Source organism: Centrocercus urophasianus, unplaced genomic scaffold (assembly GCF_019232065.1).
Source record: "Centrocercus urophasianus isolate 14NV4802_14NV808 unplaced genomic scaffold, USGS_Curo_1.0 seq_26, whole genome shotgun sequence".
Classification (NCBI taxonomy): Eukaryota; Metazoa; Chordata; class Aves; order Galliformes; family Phasianidae; genus Centrocercus; species Centrocercus urophasianus.
This window is the reverse complement of record NW_024884822.1, coordinates 2,933,519-2,950,846: the sequence shown is the minus strand read 5'-3', so window position 1 is coordinate 2,950,846 and position 17,328 is coordinate 2,933,519. Positions and strand designations below refer to the sequence as shown.

At 41.8% G+C, this 17,328-nt stretch overlaps 1 protein-coding gene across 3 annotated transcripts in view; it reads left to right on the top strand.

Annotated features, from left to right (window-relative positions):
* Nucleotides 1-17,328, top strand: part of TENM2 (teneurin transmembrane protein 2) — a 547,500-nt gene that overhangs the window by 372,840 nt on the left and 157,332 nt on the right. For all 3 annotated transcript variants that reach the window (XM_042826120.1, XM_042826119.1, XM_042826118.1), the window contains exon 5: nucleotides 8,349-8,583. In XM_042826120.1, coding sequence (XP_042682054.1) covers nucleotides 8,349-8,583 — 235 coding nt within the window. The remainder of the gene's footprint in view (nucleotides 1-8,348; nucleotides 8,584-17,328) is intronic.

Sequence of the window (17,328 nt, the reverse complement as noted above, 5' to 3'; positions counted from 1 at the left end):
GCCTTCACTTAAAATACTGGAGATATTTAGGAGAAAAATTGTCTTTTTTTGTAATTTCTTAAATTTGGTTTTTGTGTATCTGAACATTCCTTTAAAAATGTACTTGATAAATGGCTATGCAGAAAAGCCTAAATGTTGAACACATCTCTGTAGATACCTCTGTAGACACTAGAATCCTCCTTCTAATTTAGGAAACTATTATCAAGCTACTATGAGATCTCACAGGAAATGGCTATTTAGTGTCTTCCTCCTTCCTTCCTGCTGACTTGTGCCTTGCCCCGGTGTCTCAAAGCAGCAGACTTCCTAGACATACTACAGAATTTTCCTCCTCTCCTTTTCTTCTCTGTTGTGGTTTCGCAGTTTAACATCAGTGTCAAAAAGTTTTGCCCTGGGTCTCTGGATTTTCTGAAACTCATCTCTCACATTATGGCTTTAACTGCCACGAAACTCTGCTATCCCAGGAATTTAGGCAACTCACACACACTTTAGAGCAGAGATTTCAAACGCAGATCTTGATTACTTGTTACCCTTTGGTAAAGCTGTTAGCCATCTTTTGCAAGCTTAATGATTGTTATGTAGAGGTTTTGGCCAAACTACAATTTTGGTATCTATCTAGTGTCACTGTCTGCTATGACTTTTATTGGATAATGTATTGCAGTTATCTCCTTTTCCTGTTTGTAAATCCTTCGTTACTGTGAATGCCACATAGCGCCCAACAACTTTTTTCTTTTCACAGTACTCAACTCCACTTTGAACTGTAATGGACTCAAAAACTGGTATATGTTATCTATCTATCTATGTGTGTATATATATGCAGTACACTTCTATGTATATAGCACATAATTCAATAATCATAGCTACTGTTATATCTTAAATAGAAAATTGAATCTGTTCCCTCGTTACTCAATAACTACTATTAATATTTTCTGTGGCTCTTTAATTGAGTCTGTTTGCATATCTGCTCTTAGAAAAATAAAATCATGGCCGTGATACAAAGACAGGCAGGTAAGAGGTGTTATCCCAAGCTCCTGGGATGCAGCTTTTAAAAAACAATGTGCTCTATGGACAGCACGTGGAACCAGGGTATTTGCTGTCCTCTTGATGCCAGAGACAGGCAGCACTGCTGAAAGATGTTCCTGCCTCGAACCCCCCTTCTTGTTCTGGTAGTGTGGGACCACTCTAGTGGTAGGTGCCTGCCTGTAAGATTAGGTGATCTCTTCTGGTTTGAAATCCCATTGCTTTTTCATACTGGAGAGGTACGGGGTAATGCTCTCATATGAACTGCTGGCTTAGTAAGTTGTCTTTGATGAGCTGATGATAACTTGTGTGGAGGTTTTCATATACGACCTCACGATGCCCTTCATTGGTACTCATTAACCTATGTTTTCATCTTCTGAGCAGCAGAGCCCATTGTCTGTGGTACCTGAAGTTAAACTCCCCAGTACTTAGAAAAGCCAGGCAACTTCTGTAGGACTTCTTAGTCCGACGGTTTATGACTTTCATTTCTGTCCTGTACCAACTAACAGAGCTAAAAGCACATTCCTGTGCCTGTAGAAGATGTGCCAGTCACACAAAACTTACAGCTCCCTGCAGGAGGCAAAAGTTTGCTTCTTACTTGTAGTCATTCATATTTATCTTGCTTCTAAAAATTGAAACAACTTAAGTCCAATTCAATTCAACATATGCACTGTATATTCAATATTGTTTACTAAAACTTTATGCACTATTCTCCTACTTATTCCACACGGTGTACACAAATTTTTCTGCTTTGTTTGGGCTGACAGAGTAATACTGTAAAAAATTCTGGAAAAACACTCTCATCCCACATACCAACAGAAGAGCATCGTACAGATCTTTATCTTCTGTCTTATCTCCTCTCTGATGCAGTTACCTTCTGTAATTTATTTTGAGACACTTTCTTATAGATTTTATAAATGATTTTAGAAGCAATAATTAGTTTTCAGAAGGTTTTGGACGCTACGTAATACGTTCTGTAAAGTTTCTGAAGTGATGAAAATAATGCATTGCATTAAAGCACCTGTGACTAGCATTTCTTTTACACCCGTGGAAAGCAGCTTTGTGTGCTAGCTAACTGGGTAATATAAAATCCAAAGTACTGCTGTAATAGCTTCAGGGATGACTTTCTATTGCACCTGACTACAGACTCACAATGAGTTGGAAATTACAGTGTAATTATTCTTATGTCACTGTGAGCATTTTCAGGCTCCCCCTTGGACCATCGAGGGAAACAGCAGCTTTCAAGCTGCACTCCTGTCACAAAAATGTCACCAGGCTTCCGCTGCTGGCCAAAATACTTCTGCTCAGAAGTTTCCGTATGCTGTTCAGGAAAATGTCGCTTCAGTTTCTCTTTGGTGTGATTCTCAGTGTATCAAATTGAATGAGCTTTGGAGAGTGTTTGTGTAAGACTTTAGATAGGGTACAGCTCTTTCCCGTTCTGTAGAACCAAGCATAGAGAGCAAAATTTAGCATTCTGGATGGTGCGTTTTGTGGCAACGGTTAACTATTTTTATGACTTAGGAATACATATGCCTGCTTTTCTTTCCAGTTCTTACATCAGTGCCCTCTTCAGGCAGAAGTCATACATCCAGACTGAAGATAAATACACCCGTGGTATCTCTGAAATATGTTTTATATCTATTTCATTATTGGAAAATTAAATGAGAAGTTTGATTGGGAAAGATGTGAAGTGCATGGATTTTTTTTTTAATTGGAAAGATGACTCTCTAACCTCTCGGTGACTCATTTTCTGTTATGTAAAATTGGAAATGGTACGCCTACCTCTGTATATATATACAGGTAGAACTACCACGGGGCACCAAATCTACATAAAGCGTTATTATTAAAGCAGTGTGTTTTGCCATTGACTAGCCATTATTTTGTGCAGCCGGTGTGCCTCATGCAGTGAGATAATGCATATTTAAGTCATGTATTTAAGCAAATATAATTTGTATGTAGCATCTCAGATAGTACTATTTTCAGAGCGGTGTTTTTTAGTCTGAAACTTACTTGGGCTGTGTGCCTGCAGTCCCTGAGGGCAGACTCTGGGTAATGTCTTGCATCTGTGTCTTCTCCCATGTGAGTGTGCACAACTTTCCCACCCACCTCGTGCAGTGGCCATGCCTGCTTTCCTTTGCGCTGGGAGCAAGCTGCTGTTTCTGCAGCTGGCTGTGTCTGGGTGCTCCTGATGTCTGCCCTGAGCCCCTCAGCACCTCCAGTCGCATGATGGAGTGGCAGCCGTGCTCTCTGTGCGCACCAGCAGCTCCAGTCTGGCCAAGTTAATTCGGTTGCTGCCTTTTCTGCCTCCCGTGTGATGAACTCATGCCCTTCAGGCTGGGAGCCAGAGCTGCAAAGTGCTTTCCTGGCTCAAACTGCACCAGTATGTGATTGCCTTGTAAGTGGTAAGGTAATTTACCTTCAGCACTACTGCAAAGGATAAAGAAGCATACAGATAACAAGTGCTTCATCCTCAGTTGTTCAAGGGATGCCACAGTCAGCATAGGCTGTAGAAAGTATGACAAAGTCCTGGACAGATACTTTATCCATAAATTCAACTTTCCCCTTTTCTGTGACTATCTGGATATTGTGGGTTAGCAATGGAGTTTTGGAGTCTCATTGGGCTGGGTTGTTTTTTTTTTTTTTTTTTTTGCTGCAGAAACATTTAGTGTTTTATTCTAATGTTGTGAGGGGAGATGGCCGCAGTGCGCTGGCAGAAACTAGTAAGTGACTTGCACAGTCAGTTGTTCAGCATAGTCTTGCCTCAAACGCTGTGAAAACGTGGACAAAAGAAGGAACACCTGGCAAATGGTGTGGTTTTACAACAAGAAAGAGAGTTAATGACATTTATGGTTATGGTTAAGTAACATAACTTGCTTCTTTTCAGCGTACATTGAAAACATGCTGAGAACAGTGAGATTCCATTTAAACTTTGCTATTCCACAAAATAATTTGGAGAACTAAAGCAAACAGTAGAGTATGGCTTAAACCAGAGGCCACAAGGCAGATGAGAAGCCCTGGTTTCAGCCCAGCTAGCTCAAAGCAGGGCTGAAAGCCAGGTGTGAGCTGCCGAGCAGGGGCAGCTCCTTGCACGCTGCCTGCTGCTCCCTGGCTGCTTCAGTGCTTTAGTGCTTTTCTTCCTGGTTCTGAATAGAGTGATCTGCCTTTGGAGGGGAATTAGCTTGGAAGGTGGCTTGTTGTTGTGTGACAAACCTATTACTCACTGTGGGAGCAGATGATGTGGTTTCCTTGAGAAAACAGTATGGTGCAGTTATGTGAATAAAGATGCTCGCTAAGAAGGATTTTATGTAGTTTCAGTGTATTCCTTTTTATCTGTCAATGCATCAGCTTCATTCACTGTTTCCACACAATGTTAGTATTGTCTATATGTATAAGCTGCTGCATTGTTCATTTCTGAAAAATGTGTGTTTTTTCTTTTAGTTCTTTTGTGAGATGATTGAGGAGGTGTTTGTCTCTAGCATTTAGTCATGGTACATAAGATAGTGCAGCATAGCTAAGGTAGAATCTCCAATACTTTTTTTTTTTTTTTTTTTTTTTTTTTTTTTTTGTGCTATATACAAGGGTTCCAGGACAGCAACTGTTCTGCTCCGATCAGGGATGCTGCTGCTTCTGCTTTGAAATGGATCTCTTCAGTGGGAACTTCACTTCTCCTCAGATCTCTGTGTTGGGTCGATTTAGTGCAGGTTTTACGTGAGGGTTACATAGAGTTGGAAGGACTTGGAAATTAATATGGCATTGTTGAAGCAGATCCAGAGTGTCACTTAGTGCACCAGGCAATGTCTGAACTGCAGTAAGAGCTGAGAAGCAGCATTTAGAGGTGCATCCTAAATCAGGGGAGACCTCATTGCACTGTTCAACCTCCTGAAGGGAGGTTGTGGTGAAGAGGGATTTGGCCTCTTCTCCCGGGCAGCGAGCAGGACACAGGGCAGTGGCTGCAAGTTGTATCAGAGGAGGTTTAGGTTGGACATAAGGAAGAACTTATTCTCTCAGGGGGTGGTCAGGCACTGGAATGGCTGCCCAGGGAGGTGGTGGAGTCGCCGTCCCTGGCAGAGTTCAGGAGGCGTCTGGATGAGGAGCTGCGTGATGTGGTTTAGTGCTTGTGGTGGCAATGGTGATGAGGAGGCGGTTGGACTGGATGATCTTAGAGGTCGTTACCAACCTTGTGATTCTATGATCCTCGGGAGCAGCTCACTGTGGTGCTTGTAACCTTGTGAGGGCATTCCAGCAGAGCAGGACAGGGCTGTGAGGAGGTGGCAGTGCCATGCGCCCTGCAGCCATGTTCTGGGGTTCAGCCCTGGCCTGCAGCTTCTGTGCTCTCGTGTACACAAAAGAAAGGAATGCCCTTATAACACAGTTATGTTCAGGGGTTTTCTGCTGCTTCTTGTTTCCTTTAAGGAGATGTGTATTTCACATCTTACTTGAGGTGAATGTTACCTCTATCCTAGCTTGTTTTGTTTCACTGTTTTCCTGAATAAAAGCATGAACAGAACAAAGCATTCTTTTCTACACTTTTAGCTTCTTGTTTCTGATTAAACCCAAGTAAGTGAATTGAAGAACTTTGGTTTGCTTCAGAGAAATGTAGGTTAGACTTTGTGTTCTCAGATTACGTAATTAGAAAATAAATTATCCTCACTCAGCTTCCAGTTCACACACATCTGCTTTTTATTTATTTAAAGAACTTTATGAAGAAGCAGAGTATTAAGATTTTTCCTCTCTCCTATATATGTAGTAACCTAAGTATTCACTTCTGTATGTGTGTGTTTAGTATTTACATATAAGCTTTTGTACATTTTAATATATATCTATATGATTTTTACATTGGTTTTGTATTTTGTATTAAATGCTACATTCATTCTATGCCAGATGTTTTGGGGTTTTGCAGCTGCTTCTACATAGCTTGTTTTGTGCAGTATGCTTTATGTACTGTGTGCAAACTAACTCTTGCAACAGATCAATTCGTGGTAGCTTGAATTGAGTTCTTCTTTGGCCTTACAGAAATTGCACATTAATAGGAATGCATAGTTCTTTCACTTGTGAGAGCAGCCTCTGTGATCTTGTGGTTGGAGGATTCAGTCAGTATAGCTGTCGCTGCCATGTCTCTGGGAACAAAACTTTTTTGTTTATGTTTCTTTCCTATTTATCCTCTGAAAGGCGAAACTGAATGAGCAGTTGCAGAGAAAATAGGAAGCGCACAAATCTTCTGAATTAATTTTTAACACAAGGGCACATGTCTGTATTTTATCGCTTACAGAGATCCATTTATTGAAATCCAAATCGCTGTGCTTTGTTTAAAGCCGGAACACAGACATGAGCAGAGTAATTCCACTTAAATTTCTATGCATGTGGATATTGTCCAAGCACATTTTCTTCTTGCTGTGTTTCCCTCTGCATGCTCTTTGGGAATGGCACAGGACCCAGTGCAGATTAGACATCTGATGTTTTAGGAGGTCCAAACGCGGATTTTAGATGTTAACTTTGCTGGCTAAAACAGTCTTTTGCAAGCTTATGTCAGAGATGGCCAAGGGAAGGATAGTAAGGTGGCCAGCCCATGTGCCAGCTCCAAAATTTAAAATGTGTTCATGAAAGGCTTCTTTGTTTTTCAAACAGGCTAAGCATTCAGGCATAATGACTTTCAAAAAAGGGAAAGAAACTTCTGTGCAGATTGAAAGCAGCAGATGCAGCATCCGGAATTTATCATTCCCTTCTGAAGTGTCTTGTCACAGGGCAATTTCCATTTGCTTAAGTCTTAGTTGGACCTGTGTTGTTTCTTCTTTGGCCTACACTGAAGGGAGGAAAGAGCTGCCTCCACCAAGCCCTGTCCTGTGGCAGATCCCCAGCTGCACCGCTGCCCTCAGCAGGCCCTTGTGCTGGGCAGGCAGCCCTGCCACCTGTTGTGCATCTGCCCACACTGAGGGAATGCAGCTGTGTCTTCTCTTGAGCCCCTTCCCCTGTTACAGTGGGGGATTTGGTCATAACTTCAGAAATCAGAAGCCTCCCTTTTTGCACCTATTCCAGTTCCTGGCTGCGTGGTGGGATTCTCACGTGGGGTTAGTCCTGTTTGAGCAAAAAGGGAAGTTATTTTCCTTTTTTAAATATTGGCCTTAATGATGTGGCAGTTAATTGAACGTTTCAACAGTTTTTCTGTGCTTCATTGTTTTGTATGAAAATAGATCAGTCTAGCCACAAATATTTTCCTCTTGTGATGCTTTCTTTTATTGATGGATTTATTAGGTAAAATGGTCTTTGGTTTCTAAAAGGAACATATGCCGTTATGATTATAATTTAGCTAATATTACTTGTTCTGATTATTGTTCACTAGAAAACTACAACTTCATATAATGACTAAAGCATGCAGTTCATAATCTACTTAGTGCTTGCTATTTTAAATTTTGCTCTTTTTATTAAAATTAAATTATTGCACATATGGAATTATAAACTTATTATTTTGTGTTTGTTTAGTAAAGTAACTATGCTAGAACGATGCCTCTTTATTATATTATCTATCCATGTGCCTTTTCATTTAATCCACTTGCCTTATTGATTAGCAGAATTTATTTTCATTATCCATGCAAACATGTCAGTACTCAAAGAATAGAAAGGTGTATACCCTTCCTTATCTCCCTCCAAAATTTTCTGTCATCTTTCAGTGAAAGAGGTCAAAAGACTAGCACAATTTTCAGATCTTGATGTGTGTTTGTGGCATTGCTAAATAGAAAAATAGAGGCTAAATCCCGATCACATGTAAGAACATTGAAGATACCATCATTGCATTGTTGCATTTTCATATTTGGAGCTTAATCTTCTTTCACTGGCACAAATACTGTTCCTTTGAACCTAATGGGCAAGCGGTGAGTGAAAGCAGATTAAGATCTCTGATTAAATTCTATAGAAGCATAAAGTATTCTCAAAAGCTATTTTTAATGCATTAAGGTTCATATCCTTAAATCCCTGACAGAGACAGGGCAGAAAATGTCCCTCCAGGTGGGTGTACAGAACGGGTGAGGTTGCCCGCTGCTCTGCTACCTTTCTTTTCTCTGCAGAGAGGCCACAAAGACTGTTTTTAAACCTCAGTTGAGTCTCTGTGGACATCCTAACTATACAAACTTTAGGTGCTGTTGTATTCTGATTTCTGACAGTCTGTGGTCTGATTCAACAGTGTCTCAGTAGCTACAAGTCCAAAAGGCACACAGGCATAGTTTCTGGTCTGTGGGGTCAGCTTTTTGGTTTTTTATCCAGCTAGTGGTCTTTTGAAAATGCTGAGAAAAATAATACCATCAGCATGGCTGTGATGTCTCTTTCTCTTTCCATTTCAGGCCCTTCAAACCATCACAGCCAGTCAACGTTGAGGCCACCTCTCCCTCCTCCTCACAACCACTCGCTGTCCCACCATCACTCGTCTGCCAACTCCCTCAACAGGAACTCACTCACCAACCGCCGCAACCAGATCCACGCACCTGCTCCCGCTCCCAACGACCTTGCGACCACGCCGGAGTCTGTGCAGCTGCAGGACAGCTGGGTGCTCAACAGCAACGTGCCGCTGGAGACCAGGTGGGTCGCGGGGCTCGGCAGCGCTCTGCGGTGCCCTTCGACTGATGAGGGGTTTTGCTCTTCCTTGGGTCAGTGGTGGTTTTAGTTGATGCACAGTGAGAGTTCCTGACATCAGAACGTGTGCGCTACACGTCGTCTGAATTGCGTTGCTCTGGGAGGCGGACAGGTGGACGTCTCTGTCCTATTTTAAAGTGTCTGTTACACATGTGGACAGTTCTCCTGTATTCAGCTAACGGTACTATTGTGGCATATCTTCTCACAGGCACAGGGGGAACTTCTTATAAGTCACATTGATTGTGTTGCTGGAAAACTATGTGCTTTACCCTTCCTGAAATCACAAACAGAGGCTCATTTATAATTATGCAAATATGCATTTTGGGAGACTTGAGAAACAATCCCAGATCCAAGACTGGTAGTACCATAATTTTCATTTATATTTCATCCAGCATGCAGGCTCATTCTAATCTCTTCTGTATGTGTTAACAGCTTGATGCCTGTAGGGCAAACAGTTGCATACAAATTTAAAGGTGCAGCACTTGGGTCAGTCAAATAACTAAGTGCCTGGTGGGCTGTGGTTCTCAGAACTATTCTCAGTGAGATTTGTGGTCATTCAGGGTGTCGGATGCCTGCTTGGAATAGCAGGATTTTAAAAAAGCTGTTGTGGGGACTTCTGCAGGAGCATGTGTTTACGTCCTTGTTCGCAGACACGAGGCCAAGTCCTGCTGCAGCTGTCAGAGTAGCAACTGAACATGTGCTAGAACTGGAATTTGCACACCTGAGTCTGCCTCTCTTGCTGATATGGTAGAATTTTACTGAATTCTAGAAAATTCAGTTTAAAAAAAACATGTGAAAAACAAGATTATAGTAGAAGAGTGAACTTGCTGGCCTAGATCTGTATAAAAACACAGAATGCAGGTAGGGCAGCTGGACTCCTTGTAACACTGGCTTATGCATGGTTTCAGCTATTCGGTTGCCACAGCTCTGAGATGTCACATTTCAGTTGCGGCCTTCTGGGAATTTAAGGCTGCTCTACCAGCTTACATGCAGAGTAGCCAGCACAGTGTAGTTACACCTCCATGCAGGCATTCTTTAGTACAGTGGCACCTGTAATTTGTCATTTCTAATGTCATAAGATTGCCCCAGACATTTTCAGGGAAAGAATTCCTTGTGATATTTGCAAAATGGTTCTTTGTCAAAATGCTGGCAGCCCCAAGCAATAACACTGGGCTTCTTTACATTCTGATTTTGTACCTATTTCCTGCCAGTGGGGACTGTCAATTCCAGTACTAACTTTGGACCTTCTGCTTTGTATCACAAACTCTCACGGAATATGCATGTATTCGTGCTACTGACCAAAGTAGTGATGTTATTTCTGGAGGCTGCAGGACACCTGGCTACCAGAAAACTGCAGTTTTCTGTAGGTGCATTTGTCAGAGGTGAACATGGAGATACCAGAGAGCCTCCTGACAGGACTGCTGCTTTCTAAAGGCTCTTCCAGGGGTGCTTCAGAATTGATTTTTTTTTCCTTCCTGACACGCACACCTGACAGGACTTTAAGACAAGTTTCATCACGATAGTATTAACTCAGAAGATTAGGACTTTTTTTTTTCTTGTTTGCAGTGAATTTTGCTGAAATTCATGCCTACAGAATCACTGGAGACTTTCCAAATTAGCCAGCACACTTTAGAGCTAGTATTTCCTTTAAATTCATGCCAGTAGCCACAAAAACAAATGACACCTTTTGGCATCCTGTCAGTTCCGCCTTCATTTTTTGGCTTTACTTTGATGTGAGTGCTGATCCCACTCACACTGCCTCTTTCCAGAGCATTGCACTTGAATGTTTCTCCCTGTTGGCAGTTGTTCATCTCAGCAGCAGAGCACCCCAGAGTCAAAGCCACCGCTGACAGCAGCTGCTATATCAGAGCCATCTTTCACAACTTTCAGTTTTCACCTTTTGGTTACCTTCAGTAGGTTCTTCTCTCAGCTGAAAATAATGTGCAAGTGGTCACATTGCTGATCATGAAACAGAAAGCAGCACCTGAGCTGTCAGAAGGGAATGCTTTATGTCAGCACTACAAAACTCAGATCACAGTTTAGATTCCAGACACCTCTTTACCTATCAGTGCCAAGTGTCGGAATCATGGAATGCTGCAGTGTGTCTGCATATTGTTATTTTTTCTCTGCTAAGAATGTTTTTCTCTTCCCTTCTTTCCTTTGCAATATTATGCTGGCTGAGCTAAACCCACAGACCACTTGGAGACAGCACATTTTTCGAATGCCTCTTTTCTCCATCTCGTTTCAGTATTGATTTCAGAAGGGTTAACCAGATTTGTATTAATTTAGCATGACAGATTCTTTGTTTGTATGTTCTTGTTTTTTGTTTTTTTAATGAGGCTTTTGATTCAGTGCAAGCATAAGCATAAAATATGTTGATGAAATTCTCTATTTTTTATTACTTTTAGGATTAAAAGGAAAGTAAATTTAAAGTCAGTGTGAAGTTTCCAGGCCTGTTTTCTTATTTATTACAGCATACATGTGATAGGCTAGACCAGATATAGGTATATAAGCTAGGAAATGAGAACCACGGCACTGTTAGTGGGAGCAGCCAGAGCAGGACAGGTAATGGCTCCTGGGACAGCGCCAGGCATGGCGTGCAGTGAGCTGAGGCCTGGGGGCAGGAGTGGAGCTGTGCTGGGACAGGAGGAGGGCGGTGCTCTCAGCACAGCTGCCTACCGGGCCACCTTCTAACTGAGCAGCGCTTGAGGAAACTGCTGTTCATCGTCAGTACGTATCATAAGCAATTAGTTGCTGTAACTGTCAGCAGTTATCTGTGCATTTACGAATGGCTGGTCCTTGAGGAGGCTCTCCTGACCTGGTGGTGAGGGCATGGTGCCTGGCAGCAGGTGGCTGCAGGCCTGAGGACGCCATCTTTAATCTCCCTTTGCTTCTGTTTTTATGTTCCTCATCTCCATCTACGTAGGGAACAATTCTGTCAGCTTTTGGTATTGTTCAGCTTATTTTGGCGACCAGCATTTGCTCTGAAGTGAAATTTTGTTCTTATTCTGTGATTTCTCTGGTTCTTTCAAACAGTTCTCTGGCTTTTTCTGCAGGATTGTTACGGTTTCAGTGGCAGCCACCTTTCCGTCTTTGTTTTCTTGTAGAATTTACTGCTTGCCTATATTTGCATGTGTTTTCTTCAGGCAACTATAGCGGGTCTCCATTTACCCTCTGTGGTACTTTATTTTTAACGTAATTACACTTACCTGAATTGCAGTAGCTTATTTCTTTTAGTGAAGCTAAAAAGTAGCAAAAATGCTTCTGCAAAGTTCCTAGTTCCACTGTGTTGGTGTGGTTGAATTTAGTTCAAAGCAGACCAATACAGATTTTGTCTTACCTGGTCTGCTGCTGCTTTATGGCTGCAACAGGCCTCTGCTTTGGCTGTGAAATTGTTCAGTTTTCTTTGAAATTAGGGTACATAATGGAAGGGTTGAAATATATTTAGCTAAGGATTGAGGAATGCATCGCTGTAGCATATCGTGATGCTATTTTTATGGTTCATTTCTGCAGTACTTAGCTGCTTTACCTTTAGGCCCGCAGCTGCTGTGTAATGCTCTTTAACTTTTATTGTCCTCTTGCAGCCTGTTTCAAACCATCTCCTCCTCCTCCTCCTTTCCAAAGTGCTGGTTTCTACGTTTTGCAGTTAAGAGGTGTTTCTTTATCACTTCTTTAATCATTGCTTTCAATGAGGGTGAATGATGAAAATACTACCTTTGAACATCGCAGTGTGGGTCTCATTACTTCCAGACAGCCAGAGAGGCAGCACTCTGCTTTATAGGTTGAAATGCTTTGAGGGCTTCTGTATCACAGAGCACAGGGGAAAAAGCACGGCTCTGCAGGAAGGTTTGCATCACTCTGTGCACTGCAAGGTTCATCTCTGGTACAGAAACCTTGCACAGGGCCATCTGCAGACGCCAGTCAAAAATGAAATGACTCATAAATGAGGATAACAGAATAGCTTTCATGATTGGATGTTTGTCAAAGATTGCCTAATGTGCTAATGCCTGTTCCTGTGCTTCATATTGATGTTAATTAATTTAGTTGGTATGGTTATAATTAGTACTTAATCCAAGAGAAAAAAGATTAAATAGAAGTTAGTCTTATTATTTAATCTCGTAATTAGTTTTGTACTTAAAATATTTTCAATCAAAATCTTTTAGCTGCAAATATAATTTTATGGATGTGTTTGTAGTTTCTTTGAGCTTTCTAACAAGATTTGTTATTGTGTTTCAGTAAAGAATGTAACATAGCAACATTTCTCCTGTATTTCAGGAGAAACAGTGATGGTCTATGGTCACTCTTCTAGTAATTGTGAAATCCTTGTTTCCTTAGATCTTCTGGGCTGTAGTACAAAAGTACCAGTCAAAATCTGGGGTCATTTAAGTAAAGTTGCATTTAAAAATTGAAAAAAATTGTAAAAATTGCCCTTCAATAATTCATGTTGCTGTTTGAAATATTTGTCTGCTCCTAGGGTTCAAGGTACATTTGTTTCTTTGCAAGTACTTCCATTGTAGTCTCCCTGTGGGTGAGCCTGAGGGAGAGAGAGCACAGGGAGATCAGAGGATGGAGTGGTACCGTGAGCTACGTCCCGCTTTGCACCAATGCAAAGTCACAGCGTGCTGCAGCAGGGAAACATCTGTGCTGGGTGTCTTTGTAGCTGCAGCCTTCCAGGCAGCGAAGCAGTGAATGCAGTGGCTATGCATGGGCTAGAGCAGCCTTTGCAGAAGTCTGAGAACAGAGTAGAAGAATGGGATTTAGTACTGAGATATTGGTTATTTATTTGAGAAGGAAATTAAATATCTGAAATGTTGTTAATACTTAAGTCAGATATTGTACCGTGATTATGTCAACAAGATAAGCTACAGAACTTCTGACCTGAATATGTAAACTTCAAGTTTCTGAATGAGTAGAAACTGCAAGTTGCAGCCGCTCCTCACAATTCTCTGCCTGTTTTGAATAATGTCTCAATATTTTGATATCTTTATGTATGATGCAAAATGTTCTGGAACAGAACAGTGTAACAAAATCTCTTTTCCTTTTGTTAATGCAAATTTCTAGAATATATTGGGCACAGCAAGCAACAGCTTGGAGCAGTTAAATATCTCCTCAGTCTAATTGTGCTCTGTCTTATATGGTCTTCTCTCACCAATTGCTTAAACTGTAAGACTACAGCTACTTATGCCACAGAATTTTGGCCCTTCTGAGTTAAAGGCTGGGGCAGGAACTGACACCTCAGTTTGCCTGTTCATTCTTGAGAAGGTTGCAGGATGGTTGTGTAGTCTTTCCACATAAATGTGGTCTGCATAGATAGATTCTGGATATGTCTGAAAATGAAAAGCATTTTGGAGAGGCAGTACAGCGTAATCAAAAGTATCCATAGGGACTTGATGTACATTTGGGCCATGCACTTGCAGAAATTAAAAGAGTATTGAAGAAAGGTCATTTTTAGCAGGTTGCTGTAGTTACGTTTTCATAGCAACTATAAACTCCAATAAGAGATGAAAAAAAAGAGTGAAGGGAAGCCCTACAAAAGCAGGATATGTACTGATGGCTCTGAAAATCTGTGTAATGTACTCCTACACACATACCCATAAGCTCAAAGAAATTTTTACAGATCACATATAATTGCATATTGTCATGATCTGTTTGGTTTGCATTTTAAGGTTTTCAGTTGTGTAGAATGTACAGGCAGCATGAATGGCTGTACAGGAAGAGACAAGGACGTTTAGAATGTTAGTTTTTGTTTCCTTTCTTGTTGGTGGTTTCTTTTGTTGTTTGTTTGTTTTTAATCCTAAATGATATTATCAAGGTTTCTATTTCATACATTTATATGAAGACTGTTAAAAAACAAAAAACAAACAAACAAACAAAAAAAAAAACATTTTAGAGACTTGAATTTCTTATAGACATGAATAACTTCCTAATTTGGCCCCGTTGCCAGTGCGTTTCCTTTGTTTCTAGTTATGAGAGTAGTGGAATTACGAGTTAGTGAAGATCTTACATATGTGTCTTTTAAAATAGAAGTGTTTTGAAAATTAGTAAATTTATTGATGCAGAAAGCTAAAAATTAGCAGACTTATTGAAATGCAACACGCTGTTGTCATTATTGTCATTAGCAAAATAACAGATGTAGGCATTATTGGATTTTGTCACTTTGACTGTAACGTATTTCTCAGAACTTCATAGATGAAATCAAACTACTTTTGTACTTGTGAATGTAGGGTCCTATAGTTTGAGCTGATAAAGGCTGCCTGAATCTTTGCAGATCTGCTTTATAGATTGTACTTCCATTTAATCTAAGTATGTATGTGGAGTAACTCATTTTCTGTGTTTATATGTGTAGCCTTTTCTATTACTTTTCCCCAGGTGTTAGGCAGCAGTTTCATTGCTGCAGACCTGGGGAATAAACAACAGTGCAGATTTTAGTAGCTTCATTATGCGACAAGGTGTCAGCTTCACTTAAGTGAAGATTCATCTGGTGGTTAACTAAGGAAAAACTGTTACCACCTTGTTTCCAGGTCAGTTGTGTAACAGACTTCAGCTGGGATCCAAGAGACTTTGCAGGAAGGATATGCATACATTTGAAAGTTAAAACAGTTATTTATTGGCTAACTTGGGTAAAAGGCTACAAAGATTTAAGCTGGCAGGCTAAATGCTAGTGTGCCCACCAGCAGTTGTAGGGCACCCAGGGCTGGTTTTGGACAGACACCACTCTGGAAGGCAGGAGTGGCCCCTGCAGCTCCATGTTGTTGCTGAGCTGCGTGTGCTGCCAGCTCCGCCACACCAACACTTCAACCCAGACATGCTTCCTGGCCTTGCTCTTCTTTCCCTGTCAGGCCTGAGGCCTTTCCACCTTGGTGTTCTCCCTGTCTCCTTCTTGAGCTCCTGATGATCCTTGTTGCAGCAATCCTTCTTCTCTCCATAGCTTACACCTTTCTAAGGGCTCTTGTAGCTCTCTGTCACATCCCACGGGCTTTGCGAGCAGCCTGAGCTGAGGTGATGCTGCTGCTGGCTCATGTCATGCCTCGCATCCTGACACCAGCAGTGTGAGCCCCTGGAGTTGGCAGCTCACAGCTGGGGCGTGAGATAGAGGGGGTTATATCCAACAATATCTTAATTAACATCTCCCAGGTCAGGTGCAGGTTGTCCTGTAAAAAGGTATCAAAGGCATCCAGTACAGAGCTAAGAATGTTTCGGGGGTACAATACAGATGGTTGGTTGTTTTTTTTTGTTTTTTTTTTTTGTTATTTTTCTTTAATCTACTCTATTTTTGACTGTTGCTTTGGGAACATTGCCTGTTTGTTTTTGTTTAATAACATGACAGATCAGAGTGCCCAAAGGCTGGTGCCTGCCTTTTTTGTACAACATATCACCTTCCTGCCAGGCAGCTTTCAATTACTGTGTTTTTGTGTGTCCAACTGTGCCTTTGTTGAGAGTCGAGACGGCGGTCACAAGCTGGTCTGCCACTTAAGGCAACACACAGCACTCTGCTTAACACTCTGTATGTTTTAGGAGAGATTGCTTTGGGACGTAATGAACCCAGGCTTCAAGAATTCACGACCCCTTCCAGGGCTGGGAAGTTGGTGTTAGAACTTGGCTGGAGGCTTGGCAGCTGCTGCCGCGTTCAGAGTTATGCAGCAGAGAATAGAAGTGATAGGAATGTTACCTCACTGTTGATGTCCATTCTGAATTATTGTGTCCATGCCCGATGGAGTGTCCTTAGTTCCTGCATTATGCACAGTTAGTTGCAAACTCATTTTCTGCAGTGAGCTAAAAAACACAGAAATACTGTGTTCTTGTGCACACTGCAGCTGTGCCTGTCTGCAATGTGCACTTGAGAGTGAGGGGTGCACGTTGGCATGCTTCTGAGAAATGGCCACTTCCTTGACCTACACGTGTCTTAAATAGCTCTCCACTGAAGGATCACTGAATCCATCTCAGGATGACCTGAAACCCAAACCCTGTGTCTGAGAGCATTGTCCAGGTGCTTTATGAACTCTGGCAGCCCTGTGCCGTGCCCACCACCCTCTGGGCAGAGCCTTTCTCTCACCCCCACCTGCCCTCCCCTGGCAGCCCCAGCCATTCCCTGGCCCCCATCGCTGTCACACAGAGCAGAGCTCAGTGCTGCCCTCAGTTTCTCAGGCAATTCACTACGTTTGGACTTAACTTTCACATCGGTTCAGCTGCTTTGGATGTAAGGCAGTATATCTGGAAATATTTCTTTCTTACGAAGTACGAGCATGTATATCTACTATTTATTATTTTAAGGAGAGTTACCATAAAAAGTGGTGGTCACAGGACCTAGAGCACTGGTAAATTTGAAGTTAGTAGTCCGGATGAGATTAATCAACCAATCTTTCCTCCTCCCACATAGCTTTTTTTCTCTGCTTAATGTTTTGTGTCAGTAACCTCCAAGCACACACTGCGCTCTGCTGTGTGCAGTGAGGTGAGGAGAGTGGTCACCTCCCCCTCAGAGAGCCCTCAGTTCTGTCAGCATGGCTGGTAATCCTTCGAGAACCCCAGAGCAAGGACATGCTATTAAACCTCCTTCGGGGAGGACTGAGGCCCTTAAGCAACCAAATCTTCCACTGAGAGTTCATTCTTAGCGTAAAAAAGCATTAGAACAGTTTTGGTTACTTTTTGTCTAAAAGTGAGAAAACATGGAACTTTGCTGCCTGAGTCTGACAG